Source organism: Leptodactylus fuscus, chromosome 3, assembly GCF_031893055.1.
Source record: "Leptodactylus fuscus isolate aLepFus1 chromosome 3, aLepFus1.hap2, whole genome shotgun sequence".
NCBI lineage: Eukaryota > Metazoa > Chordata > Amphibia > Anura > Leptodactylidae > Leptodactylus > Leptodactylus fuscus.
Genome location: NC_134267.1, coordinates 19,098,497 through 19,113,577, shown reverse-complemented (window position 1 = coordinate 19,113,577; position 15,081 = coordinate 19,098,497). Strand labels below are relative to the sequence as shown.

At 46.0% G+C, this 15,081-nt stretch overlaps 1 protein-coding gene across 2 annotated transcripts in view; it reads right to left on the bottom strand.

The window, feature by feature from the left end:
• MARK1 (microtubule affinity regulating kinase 1) overlaps window positions 1-14,164 on the bottom strand; it is a 98,207-nt gene extending 84,043 nt beyond the window's left edge. For both annotated transcript variants that reach the window (XM_075267110.1, XM_075267111.1), the window contains exon 1: window positions 13,577-14,164. In XM_075267110.1, the coding sequence (XP_075123211.1) occupies window positions 13,577-13,627 (51 nt within the window). In that variant the 5' untranslated portion in view covers window positions 13,628-14,164. The remainder of the gene's footprint in view (window positions 1-13,576) is intronic.
• Window positions 14,165-15,081: the final 917 nt, after the last annotated feature.

The window sequence follows — 15,081 nt, the reverse complement described above, 5'->3', positions numbered from 1 at the left end:
CCCAGACTATCTGTTTTAGTCAAAGCCCGCCCACCTGACAGTAGAAAGCCTAATTAGCCTATTGGGTGCTGAAACTAAGCACCGATTGCTCAGGAATGGTGGGGGCTGCAGAAATAAATTCCAACTGTGCCAGAATCAGTGAAGTGGTGTCTATTGGAGGATGTAAAGAGTTGAGCCAGAAAAAGGTTCTCTTTAAAGGAAAGTTCACACAGAGTTTTTTGGTCAGGATTTTGAGGCCGTATTTGCCTCAAAATCCTGACCAAAAAGACGGCTCCCATTGAAATCAATGGGAGCCGCTCAGGAGCTTTTTCCGGGAGCCGGCTTGTGACGACTCCCAGAAAAAGAAGCAAGGTGGTCATTCTTCAGGCCATTTCACCTCGCAATTCGGCCTGAAGACACTCCTCCGAACTAGGCCCATTTATTGGGTCTAATCCAGAGCGGAGTGCGCGGCTTGATACCGGTGCAGTGCACTGGCTTTCAGTCGCAGTTACCTGGCTTTTGGATCCAGAAAGCCTTGTCTGAACTTACCCTTAGGCTTCCTGCCATACCACTCCCTGTCTTGAGGGCTACAGGTTGCCTCCTGTGCTGGCCCACTGACTTCACCAGCCAAAAGAGCCCTTGGTCACTCCACTAATCTGTGATTTGGGCTTGAGGAACAAAGGGGGCACTACAGTGGAATTTTTATTGACTACTGTTTTGGGGTACACAGGACCTTCACTGTTTTCTCAGGGGACACAGGTGGCATTATTACCTTCTAGGGGACACATAAGGGTGTTTTTGATTTTTAGGGAATTACTACTTTCTGGTGCTCATAAAGGGGGCATTGTTGCTTTCAAAGCAGCACATAGGGGGGCACTATTACTTTCTAGGGGACATTAAAAGGTCACTATTCCTATAGGGGTAATACAGGTGCATTACTTTGGGGGTCACATGGGGCAGTACTATTACCTTCTAGGGGTCATAAGGTGTGTTATTACTTTTCAGTGGTCGCATGGTGGGCATTATCACCCTATAAGAGGCAAAAATAGTAGGCAACAATGTTATATGATAACTATATATACTGTATAAAGGAGGGGTAAATGCCATGTCACTTGTGCCCCTGTTCTTGTGAGACCATACAAATGCCCTTGCTGCCTAGTAGCAAACACCATAACCAACTGGTGGCCACACGTCCAAAGGCGTTACTTGAAGATCCTGGGTCCCAATGCAGAATGCCCTCATGGCCCTGGGCCTATAACTTCACCCCCTATAGATACGCCCGTGTACATGCCCTAAAGATCCAATGTAGTCACTTGCTTGCCATCAGATCTGTTGATGGTGTGGATTACTAGATCACACTTGACAAGGACAGTCAATAAGATGTTGACCCCTGAGCAGACACAAGGATCAGGGGCAGAGATGGTGGTGGTACCAGCAGACACGGATGAGTGCCATCTGTAACCCCCTAGACCTTTCATTTACACATGCTGACTGGTCTATAAATACCCCGCAGCTGTTTCTTCCTGTAGTAACTGAACCATAGTGGGGGTCCTTACGGCCCTGACCTCGGGGCAGTCTCAGATGTCTACTGTCTGCTCCAATATTAGCCAAAAAGAGGGCAATACTATTCTTACCACTATATGGCTATCCTTTCGGCTCCGCCTGGGATCAGTACCCAGCTTTCTCAGCATTCAGTAAATTCTTTAGGGGTACACAGCGCAGAATGTTTCATCAACACTATATACAAGATGGTGACTATTTTATATTTATATATCATATAGCTCTAGATATTTTCTGTATATTTTTTATTCTATTTTCTGTACATGATTATCGGTGTTATCTTCTATTGTAATCCTGTCTTTGATATTAATAAGGTGACTGCTGAAAAAAAACCCATACGGCCTTACCAAGTATCAGTCTATTATTAGGCTTAGTGGCAAGATATAGCACATAAAGGTGTTGTCTGACCACTAAGCCAAATAATATGCTGAGACTTCCTGTTTACTATTGGAGAACCTCACTTATTGCACACTGATGATCATAGCTAGCATGTCTATGTAGATAAGACTCAGAATCTACCAGTCACTATAGGTTATGTCATATCTTATCTACTCCTCTCTACACAGGTCACAGAACATGCCGAGAAAACTTTCCCATAAAAATCCTGAGGCTGAGTTCACACGGAGTATTTTGGTCAGGATTTTGAGGCCGTAACCGCCTCAAAATCCTAACCAAAAAGACGGCTCCCATTGAAATCAGTTCTTTTTTCCGGGAGCGATTTGTTCCGGCTACCGGAAAAAAGAACAGTCATGCTCATTGTTCAGGCCGAGTCGCCTCACGAGTCCGCCTGAAGACACTCCCTCCTCACGACTAGGCCCATTCATTTGGGCCTAATCCAGAGCGGAGTGCGTGACTGGATGCTGGTCGCAGCTACCTGTACTTGGACCAGAACCTGAGACGGCCTCCGCCTCAGGTTCCAGACCAAAAAGCTTAGTGTGAACCTGGCCTAAGGGTAAGCTCTGGCAGGGATTTTTGGACCATAACTTGAGGCGGAGGCCGCCTCAGATTCCGGTCCAAAAACTAGATAGCCACGACTAAAAGATCTGCATCCAGCCGCGCACTCCGCTCCGGATTAGGCCCAATGAATGGGCCTAGTCGGGAGTGTCTTCAGGCCGAATTGCAGACGAAACGGCCTGAAGAATGAGCATGTCGCTTCTTTTTTTCTTCTTTTTATTTTGCTTGTGCCGACTCCCGGAAAAAACTCCTGAGCGGCTCCCATTGATTTCAATGAGCAGTTTTTTCGGTCAGGATTTTGAGGTGAATACAGCCTCAAAATCCTAACTAAAAAACTTTGTGTGAACTTACCCAATGAGTCTACTCTGGACCATTATATCTACAATCCACTGTCCATCTCTGGGAGTCAAGAAGTCACAATTTATTTTAAGCTTAGTGGCCAGAGTTGTAATTGGAAGATTTTTAGGATTTTTTTAAACATAAATAATAACACGCAATATTAAAAACATCACCAAACATTCTTGAAAAAAATATGATGTAAAACCATGATATAAAGAAAGGGGTCATTTCCTAGGGACATCTCCCCTTTAAATGATATATATGTCTCGTAGGAGGGAAAATGTTATCCATTCAGGTGTCTAGGCGGCAAGTTTTTGGGGGTGTTGTAATGATAGAAGTGGGCTACAACGTGGTTAGCACTGCAGCCTTGCAGCACTGGAGTCCTGGGTTTGAATCCCGCCAAAGACATACTGATAGGAGAAAAAAATGTACATTGTGATCCCTATATGGGGCTATATGGGGGCACAATCTAAATTAAAAAAAAAGAAGTGGGCTACAATAGTACGTCGACTCAAAGACCTATACAAGAGACACTTACATATGTGTAGTTTGGCGTAAATTTACATTGAATTGATGCAACATTGCGATGCAGATTTTTTACCAAAATAAGTGTGAACGCTGCCTTACTTGGGGTTTGATTCTCATGGAAATTCACTGAAATCGAAGGTTAGAGCAAGGGGGCGAATTTATAGCCACACAATGAAGTCCCAATTAATTGTGATTCTGCCTCCAATGAATAGTCTACCCCGAAGAAACCATTAAATAAGACCCTTCTGGTATTCAATATTCCGTTTCATTGAAGCCGGGATTTCCTACACACAGGGGACCGCCGATTAATTCAGTTTTCCATTAAAATGTAAGTATGCAAATAAGAGCTTTGCGGCTTGTGTAATGCAACTAAATTGCTTCGGCGTGCATTCAAGATAGAGCCCCGTCTTCCCTGAAGGGGTTAAAGGATCGGTATATTAATTCTATACGTCAGGACTTGGCTGGGTGTTTCATAGGACTGACTCATACGCTGTGCAATAGAAAGAGACAGGGGAGAATAAAATAACAGGACACGGTCCAAGAAGGCTGCATTCACATGGACGACGCAACACACGAAAGGAAAAAACGTTCAGGAGATCGATGGCGATCTGTCAAGAACGTTGTCGGAGAAATATCTAGAGATGGAAATCTTTAACTGGAGATGAAAAGGATTTGGGACTCGAGATGACCGTACACGGTAAAGAGAAGGAGACTGACGGCTGATCGAATGATCGTCTGATCAATCCGTAATACACGTACGTTGTATTTATCACAGCAGTTGGACCTCTATTGATGGGACATCATGAAACCAGAAAGGTGGTGTCAGTGGGCCAAAAAAAACCCGATTCCAAATCCTATATTCTGCCACAGCCTGACTACGACTAAGACTCCTTCATAAATGGTTGACAGCCATAATTGGAGAAAGACGCAGTAAAGACAACTCCTTCAGGGCTAGTTCACACAGGGCAAGTTGGCAGCGGATTTTGACGCGAAATTTGCTGTTCCCATTGACTGCTAACTTTTGGCCGAAAAAAGAAGCGAGCTGCCCTATTTTGCCGAGGATTCCGCGGCTGAATCAGCTGCGACGTCCACAGCGCAAGGCTCCAGCCCATTCATTGGGCCTAATCCATTGCGAAATGTCAGTGCACTACACAGGTAACCTGTCACGACAGCCGCGACGGAATGGGTACACGCAGAGCCCCGTGTGAACTAGCCCTTAAGCTCCAAACTATATAATGATCCAGGAAGCTGAGATCGGGGGTGCTGTTTTCTCTACCAGGTATCCCATTAGTGTAGCCATGACTACAACAAGACACTAAATAGTGACCATGATTGTGTTAGGGTATGTTCACATGTGAAGAGGAATTCCTCTACATTTTCCGTCACAGGCATTTACGCCGTGGTCTAGCCCCGACAGGATGCCGAAGCAGCAAATCCGTGGCAAGATCCTCTGTCCTGCTGCAATCTTTGCCTCCTGGTTTTCAATGGGAGGCACCAATCGCATCAGGATGTGGAAAAAAGAAGTGGCCTTCTCGATCTTACCACTAATTCAGCCACGGTGTCCACAGTTCGAGACTCCCTGCTGATTAGGCCCATTCATCCGGGCCTGAAGAAGATGGAGGCGGTGCTGGAGAGTTCTCTCGCAGCATTGGGGACGCCCCTAGTGCTGTTTAAGAGAATTCATTTGCATACCGACAAAAAACGGGATTTCGACGGAACGGTGGCGCGGAGAAGACATCTAAAGGTAGGAGAAGAATAGCCTTTCTTAAGGTATTCCTACGTGTGACCGACAAAAAAATTTGATTTTAATGGTAGAATCCCTTTAAGTTTTGGGTTTGTTGATGAATTGATAGCAAGTTGAAAATCTGATCAGCTCCCAGACAGATCAGCAGTACAGAACTGCGTCCAAAAGCAGTCTGATGCACAATACAGGGCTGGAAGCAGAAATTGGCGTCTGCTGTATAGCAGCCAGGGGCCTTATCTGCAGCTCAGCGCCCACTGACTTCAATGACAGCTGAGCTACAGTGACGGCGCCCTGCCGCGATACAGCGGACAGAGCTTTCTGCTTCTAGCCTTGTATTGTGTATTCGATGAGCGCTGAAATTAGCTACATACAGCTGATCAGTCTGGGTGCCAGGTGGCATAAAAAATTTCAGACTGAACAACCCCTTTAAGTTGTCTGTAAAAACTGCACAGCAATGATATTTACGATCCGATTGACTGAACTGAATAGACATGCTGAGTTCAGTTCGGCCATGCGAACTGCTTTCACCAGCTTCAACATGGCCTTAAGGACAAGTTCACAGCAAAAGACGTGACAAAAAACAACTCAATAAAATATGCCCTAGAAGCGCATGTGGCTACGGCTCCTACCACAGAACTGCGGCTGTCCGCGGCATCACCCGTACCGCGGTTATGACCGGAGATACAAGTAAATATTCAAAGACTGGTAAGTGCTGCCTTATGTCATACATGGCCCAGACAGATAATACCAGTCAGGTGAGCCGCTCCTGGAGGAAGCCGCGCTCTGGGCAGGGATCCAGTTTAATAATTAGTACCTGCCTTTGGGCAATTACACGATAATTGTGCGATCCAACCCTCGCTATGTCTGGCACAGCCTAGTTTGGGAAACTTTGAGAAATTCTCTGTCAGAAAGTCTGTGAATGATTTATGGGCAGGGAATCCTCATTGAAGCTCAGCCGTAAATTGCAGATAACGGAATCAGTCGGCATCCATCACCTTACTCTTCCATCTCCTACGCACGGCCTCAGCGGGACGCAATGACTTATGAGTGGGGGGATCTCGCACCCCCTGGCCATGAGAAAACTGGCCTTAGGGTATATTCAGATGTAAGGGCTGAAGTGTGGTTAGAGCTAGATCCAAGGAAAAAAACAGTTTTGAATGTTTTTTGACAGATGGAACATGTCGAGTAAATATGTTTCATCTATAAAATCTGCAACTGTATTGAAACTCATAGGGCCTTGTTCAAACGTCATTTCGAGAGGAATCCGAGGTTGTTTTCTGCCTCGGATTCCTCTGGAAGTTCCAGCCCTGTGTAAAGACTTAGGGCCCGTGCACACGGAGTAAATGCGTGCTCATTTTGGCAAAATACACGTGTAAAAATAAGACTCCCACACGTGTAAAAAACATGCCAGAAAACGCAACGTGGTTTTTTTTTTTTTACACGTGTAAAAACGTCCTTGAAGTCAATGGGAGTCTTATTTTTACACGTGTATTGTGCCAAAATGTGCGTGTGTTTACTCCGAAGACCAAACACCTTAAGGGTAAGTTCAGACAGGGTTTTTTTGGACTGGAACCTGAAGCGGAGGCCGCCTCAGGTTCTGGTTCAAATGACAGGTAGCCACGACTGAATGCTGGTGCACTACACCGGAATCCAGCCGCACACTCCACTCCGGATTAGTCCCAATGAATGGGCCTAGTCCAGAGGAGAATGTGTCTTCAGGCCGAATCACGAGACGAAACGGCCTGAAGAGTGAGTACCAGAACAAGCCGGCTCCTGGAAAAAACTCCTGAGCGGCTCCCATTGATTTCAATGGAAGCCGTCTTTTTGGTCAGGATTTTGAGGCGGATACGACCTCAAAATCCTGACCAAAATACTCCGTGTGAACTTACCCTAACAGAGACTGTCTGCTGGATCTCCCGCCAAAAACGGACTCTGCAGGAGTTAACAATCTGAACTGGAACATCCCTTTAATAGTACCAATAATCCATACCAAGTTCAAAATACATTTGTAAAATCGAATAGGAAAAACTAACAATCTGCAAAGAATTCTAGAGCTTTATTTTTCCATTCATTAGGGCAAATTCATGAAGACTGGCATTACTCACACCAGTCTTCGTAGACCCGCAGCTGTCAGAGAAAGGGAGCCTTCACACGGAGTTTACGCTCCGCTCATTCTGACGTAAACTCGTTCAGAGTGAGTGGCGTAAAAAACATATCCCATTGGCTTGAATGGGTGGCGGCATACGCGCGTATCACATTGAAAGCAATAGGTAAAAAAGCCTCCCATTGATTTCAATGGCGAGTGCGCGTATGCCGGAACCCATTCAAGTCAATGGGATCTGTTTACGTTTACGTTCAGAATGAGCGGAGCGTAAACTCCGTGTGAAGGCTCCCAAAAGGTGCAATCTTCCAGGTGCACTGGCGTACAAGGCATAATAAATCTACCACATAGCAATCAAAAGATTTTAGTTTTTCTGTTGACGGAGCTGTTTGAGGGTTTGTGGAGCTAATTGTGGTTTTTAAATTAGTAAATTTTAAAGTAGCTAAAACTTTTTGATCGCTTTTTTCAGGGGGGTTTTTTATGGGAGACAAGATGACCAAAACAACAGTAATTCCGGCATTGAGTGGTGATACTAAATATACTTACATTTTTTATTCTTTACAAATTTTCAATGAGGGTTGATTCCAATTTTTTATATTTTGGTATGAAACCTTTTTTTCCAATTTTAGGCCAAGGCCCCACGGGCCATAAACGCAGCGTGAACGCATTACAGATCTTTCCGCAGCTCTTTGAAGGGAAAGTTCACAAAGTTTTCCTCCACGGACTTTCTCTTACCATTATATCTACGGCACATCGCGGCGTTTCTGGCTCGTGGGGCCCCGGCCTTAGGGGTTTGCACATGCAATTCCCTGATTGCTTTAAAGGACCAAGTGGGCAGGTTTTCTTAATTTAGGGAATGAGGAAAACCTTTACCATAACCATCTAGCATCAGGTTTTCTTCCGCATGGACCACACATTGGGCATGTTGAAAACCCTCATGGCCAATACTTCAGTTTTGCCCTGTTGCTAACCATCTTCCAACTGGGAAAAAGTCTGGTAGCCCTCATGCACACTAGATAATTTTGGCTCAACCTAAAATCAAATTCTGGAGCGCTACTTGTAACTCTGCACCAAATTTTTTACTTCAGACTTTGAGTAATTCCTTCCTATACAAAGGCTTTCTTAAATTAGATTAGTTGTCCTGCTGTTAGAACCACCATTGATCGGCCTATCAACTCAGCCCACAGATAGATAGGTTAAGGTCACCTGAATAAAAAAGTGTTTTCACCCTGTGAATCGCTGTCTCTGTTGCCAAGATGTTTCAGTATTTTGTCATTGTGCAAATGGACTCTATGCAGCAATAAGGGTGTAGCCACTTACCTCTTTGGAGCAATGACATATCCCTATTTTCTCCAGATCTCATTTGCGCATGGACAAAAACAGTGATACTTCAATGGAGGCAGTGATTCATAAGAGGTAAATACCGTATGATTCAGATGACCCTAACCTATCTATCTGCAGGGCTGGGGTGATATGCTGGGTCTGGTGACACTAACCTATCTATCTTCAGGGCTGGGGTGATATGCTGGGTCTGGTGACACTAACCTATCTATCTGCAGGGCTGGGGTGATATACTGGGTCTGGTGACACTAACCTATCTATCTGCAGGGCTGGGGTGATATACTGGGTCTGGTGACACTAACCTATCTATCTTCAGGGCTGGGGTGATATGCTGGGTCTGGTGACACTAACCTATCTATCTGCAGAGCTGGGGTGATATGCTGGGTCTGGTGACACTAACCTATCTATCTGCAGGGCTGGGGTGATATGCTGGTTCTGGTGACACTAATCTATCTATCTGCAGGGCTGGGGTGATATGCTGGTTCTGGCAACACTAACCTATCTATCTGCAGGGCTGGGGTGATATATTGGGGTCTGGTGACACTAACCTATCTATCTGCAGGGCTGGGGTGATATGCTGGTTCTGGTGACACTAACCTATCTATCTGCAGGACTAAGGTGATATGTTGAGTTCTGGTGACAGACTCCCTTTGATGGATGGTCCAAATGACAGACTCTAACATACTGAGTCATAATTCCCTAATCGGGAATTTAAAAAAAAGGGTTTTCTAAGCTAAACACTTTACATGGCAAAGCTACAGGTACGTAAAATGTTGAAGGCCCCTACAATGACAATCTTTGGGTCTTCAGCTGTCTCTGGTCAATCAACATGACGGACATTCTCTTGGCTTGTTGCTAAGCTTAAAAAGTGTGAGGTGCAAAATCCCTGACACCGGTCTCCAGTGTCATTAATACATGTCATACCAAAATCCACAAGGGGTAAAGCCTGGCAGGTGCGTCATAGCCCAATCCATAGACCATGTGACTTTATTAACATGAAGAGATCCTTCGAAAGACTTCCAAAGTCTAAGTGACCGAAAATGTTCTATTCCTGTAGATATAAGCACCAGCGAAACTGAGAAGAACATAAGTCTATCCAATACGCCTCTACTCCAGATTAATTAAAATTCTTTGGATCACGCACTTTTGTTTTGGGGAAGACTAGGGGACAACCAATATGGCTGCCATTATAGATCCTAAAGCAGGTGCCTGATTCAGTACTACCGCTATATAAAGGGTTTACTTGTGATAAAATTCAAAGGATATGTCATGAAGGTCACCTTGATGGGGTTTTGAGATGTTACTACGTTCACGGAGCCAAGTGGGATGGTCAACCAGATTCCTAACAAACCCTTTAAGATCAGAGCTACATTTTGTACAAAACCACAAAAAGGGTCCGGCAGAGGTCATTACAATTCTTCTGTAACTCAGCATGCCTCCTACTTCATATGGAGGTGTGCTCCATCACATGCCGTATGCACTGTGGTTTTCTCTCCAAGGCACCCCATGGTGGATCTATGGCTGCAAGCGGCATGAGTCCTAACTTCTTCTTAGTATCCGTGGGGTATCCAGCTGGTAAACATCGATCCATCACGCTTTTATGACATGTCGGATGAAGAGTATAGTGTTGAAAACCTCACATACAAAACCTACAAGTGCGACCTATTCGACATTGACATGTCTGAAGGTCCCAGCTCAAGGACCTTTACCACAGTGACCTCCCTATACCAAAGAAGTATGCAGAATTTCTGTCGCTATCAGAAGAAACCTCAACAGGTTACTCCTTCAAGGCATCTGACGGCTAAAAAAAAGCCATTGCATCATTACTGAAATCCTATATATAGCTGGCGCGATGATCTATAGAAATGTCACAATGGTCACAGAACCCCAGATGAAAACCTATGGAGTCTTGTCGGCCTTATAACCGTAAAACACAAGCCAAAAAAAAACCAAACTGCTACGACGCAACAGAAAAGAGCGTAATTCGAGGATTCTTGTCAAATCCCCATCGACACCAAATCCCATAATTATCACGTTGAGCCACAGAAGTACACTCCATGTCACCCCTCCCAATTGACGGCTGACACGAAAAGCAGAAGAATGAGGCTGAAACGTCTTGCAGGTACTTGATGGGCAAAATGAATTCAGGAATTCGAGAGATAAGCGGGCCGTAGGAGGCCAAAGGAGTGATGTAATTTCCTCACGATTTACGAACAAAGGGAGGACTATCTGAAAATCCACTAAAGGCTCGCTACACGTCTTCTGCTTCGTATTTTAACTTCTGCCGCCTAGACAGATACAGAGGTGAACGCTGCGGGGCATCGTTTTTGTTCTTCTTTATAGCGTACATGATGCAATCCTAAAGACCGCAAATGGTCTATGCCCTGATGCAATACAGTACAGCGCAAACATCTGCGCCATGGCTGGACCACCTTAACCAACATCAGCCCAGCGTACAGATCCTTCATGACAGCAACAAAGGATCTTGCGGTGGAAATTTTTTGAAATCTCACAACTAAACAAATCTCAATGCCGACAACTGTGCAGCAATCTCTACAAAGATAGTCTCGTCTACCTAGAACAGGCTGACGGGTGTGTTCACTGAAATGCAGAGTCTCCCATTATCCATAGTTGTAGGTATATACCCAACCCTGACCCTGCAAGGGTTAATTAGAAGGATCCCTACAGACCGGTATTGCTCAATACAGGCAGCAGACGGTCGCTTCGGAGGGGGTCTTCTCTATCGTATCCATTTACCGTCACTTTAAGGGTTAATTAAAAGTCTGTATGGCTGACGATAGTTTAATCATATTTCTCGGGGGACAGGAACCTTAAGGGCTGGTTTGGTTAACCCTTTCCTGTAGCACAAGCATGACCTAAGGAATTCCTCGAGATGACCGTACAGTCACCACCACATTGGAGGCAGATGACAATGAATGACTTTACCATTACATCAGGCTGCCCAGATCCTCGTGATAAGAATGGGTTAATATGTGCGTAAGGAGCACGTAAGAGGGTGGCAAATGTGTCCTGACACGAGTATCGCCGGTCTTAACCACAAGGGTTTTGCACCTCGGTCAGACATGTGCTTAGATATTTGTGCCACTCAATTTTGTGCATTTTAGAGCAACCCATGTCTGGGTTCAGAATGAAAGTTCCCATACGTCCATGTTCCGATACGCACGCATTTCCTCCAGAACAAGTGTCCCCATACGTACATGTCCCGTTTAGAACTAAAGTTCCCTCATGCACATACGTGTTCTTTTCGGAACAAGTGTCGCAACACGTTCCCTACGGAAAATGCACTGACATATGTTCACTTTAGGATAAACGTTGCGATACGTGTTCCCCTCAACACCAGCATTCCCATATATGTTCCCTTCAAAGTAAGTTTTCCCATACGTACATGCTCTCTTCTGAAATAGTATGTTCCCATATGTGTGTAGATGTGTACAATATATTCAGCACAAGTGTTCCCATGCGCGTTCCCTTCAGACTGAATGTTCCCATATGTGGTTCCCACACTACAAGCGTGGCAATGTGTGTTCCCTTCACAGCATTCCCATATGGGTTCCCTTCAGAGCAACCATCCCCATACATATTCCCTTCCGAGCAAACATCTCTGTACATGTTCCCTTCAGAGCAACCATCCTCATACATGTTCCCTTCCAAGCAAACATCCCCATACATGTTCCCTTCAGAACAACCATCCCTGTACATGTTCCCTTCAGAGCAAACATCCCCATACATGTTCCCTTCAGAACAACCATCCCTGTACATGTTCCCTTCAGAGCAACCATCCCCATACATGTACCCTTCAGAGCAAGCATGTCTGTACATGTTCCCTTCAGAGCAAACATCCTCATACATGTACTCTTCAGAGCAACCATCCCTGTACGTGTTCCTTTCAGAGCAACCATCCCCATACATGTACCCTTCAGAGCAAGCATCTCTGTACATGTTCCCTTCAGAGCAGCCATCCCCATACATGTACCCTTCAGAGCAATCATCCTCATACCTGTTCCCTTCAGAGCAACCATCCCCATACATGTACCCTTCAGAGCAACCATCCCCATACATGTACCCTTCAGAGCAACCATCCCCATTCAGATTCCCTTCAGAGCAAGCAGTCCGAAACATTCTGATATGTATATTCTTCAGGATGACAAGTCCGACATGCGTTTCGTTCAGTTCCAGCGTTCCCATATTTGTTCCTTTCAGGATAAGTGCCCCAAAAGCGGCGTACACACAAAAGTTTTAAAAAAAGGTAAATTTGGAGCAATTCTTGCAGGATTATGGTTCACCTCTCTGCTAGTTGTGATGATGACCAGAATTCAACGTTGCGAAGTCTGTCCGATAAAATCGCCGCCACGTCAACTTTCAGACCGACGGCAGAAGAAAAGTTCAGTCGGAAATGGTTTCATCACCGCATCTTGCCACCATATCCAGAATTATTAGTCGATCACCACAGATTTGGCGATTAGCGACATCCAAGCGTATTCGTTTATGGCCGCCATTCCACTTTCAATTCTAGGGCTAACTAAAGTCTGACTAACCGACACTTATCGGTGTGCGTCTGTGGTGATTTGCCGCCATATTATCGCCAGTCGTGTCCTCCATGATGGCATGTCACCGTACTAATTAAGGGGCGAATTCTACGATCGTTTGTCACCTGGATTATTGGCACCGGTCACTGGCCAAAATTACCTCAGTGGCCATAAGGCCAGCACATGGACTGGGGTAAGGCAAGGGTTAAAGTGTAAGGAAACCATATTGTGGTAATACGTCCAAAGCTGAGGCAGAAACCCGGAAGATTCCATTGACGCCTGGGATAGAGGGGGTTAATGGACAGTCCCCCCCTACGTCGCCCTTTTATAGGCCCCCTTTGATTACGGTTATTATACATGCCCCCTCCTCTTCCTTTCCCCCCCATCCATTTAATCCCAAAGAATTCCCTAGATGGCCTACCTCATCTCCCACCACCACCCCTCCCCGCCATCCTGAGTGGACTCGCCCGCAGGGCTACTCACATTCTCTGTGTCCCGCTCGTTCACTGTCGGCAATGGCGTCCTGGCTGACATCTTGTGAGGGAGCGCAGAGCTCAATCTCTCCTCCTCCTCCGCCAGGCCCCGAGCTGCCGCTATCACTTGTCCCCCCGAGCAGCACACGTTATCACAACGCAATAAATATCAATGTCAGTAAAATACAAGCTATTAAAGATGGTCTCCTCCACAATCACAGCATCCCTTCCTGACAAAACGGGGTGTCCCCACCCCTGCTTCAGTCTGGGGTGTCCTCATTCCCTGCAGGTGACATCCAAGGCTGGGAGGAAGCTGAGGTCTTGCTGTTGCATCACTGGCTCCAATGCAATGTAGACAGAAAAGACATAAATCCAGTAAATGGAGGCAAAAACTATCCAATGCAAATCAATCCAATGCAAAAAAAAAAAAAAAAAAATAATCCAATATGGGGGGGGGGGGGGATAATGTATGTGGGTGCAAAGGGGGAGAAATGAGGCTGCCCCTGCTCTGGAGAGAGTACAGTGAGATTTCTCTCACACATCTAAATCAGCCCTGCAGATAGATCTCCTCCTCCTCCAGGACAGCAAATCCAAGGCGGCTACAGCCACTCTCATCCTCCTCCTCCTCCTCCTCTCCGCTCACCCCCTCCCTCCTCTGTCCAGGAAGAGAACAACTACTTCCAGTGGGATCATCATCATCATCATTGGGAGGGAGGGGGGCGCCCTGCTGCCGTCTGGGTGGGATTTGTGCCGTCACTTTTGGAAAATGACACTGCGATACGTCCCTTCGTGCGAAACTGGGTCGTAATGATTGAAGCGGTGAAAAGCATCCATATTGACGACAAACTTGCGACACTTTTTGTGGGGGCCAAACTTTACTATGGACCTGCACCATTTTGTATGGAGGTGTACGTATGCACCGGGTGGTGTAAGGGCTCGTTCACACGGGTACTAAGGGGGCGGATTAGGGTGCGTAATCCACATCATAATCTGCCCCCTCACAATGGTGGTCTATGGAGACCGCCAGGCTACTTTTTCCGTATCTTTTTCACGGAAAAGAGAATCAACATGCGGCTGATTCAGCCCCAGTGTCGTGCCTCGCGGCAGCAAACTCCTGCTGCCCCATTCATTTGAGCCTACTCCGGAGGGGGAAGCCACAGCAGTCATGGCAGGCGCATTTTGGCTTTTCACTCTCTGCGCCAAAATCCACCCATCCGCTCCCCGTATGAACGGGGCCTAAGGTTCCTGTTTTTCGTGAGCTGTTTATGATGGTTATGCCCCAAAATTATCCTCTGCCCATAGGGTCGGCGAAAAATTGTTGATCCATGGGGATGGGGAATCCTCCACCGATCACAAGAACATGGTTCCCTGCTAATGTCTGGGTGGGATTTGGTCCGTCACTTTTGGAAAATGACACTGCGATACGTCCCTGCGAAACTGGGTCGAAATGATTGAAGCGGTGAAAATCAGCCATATTGATGACAAACTTGCGACACTTTTTGTGGGGGCCAAACT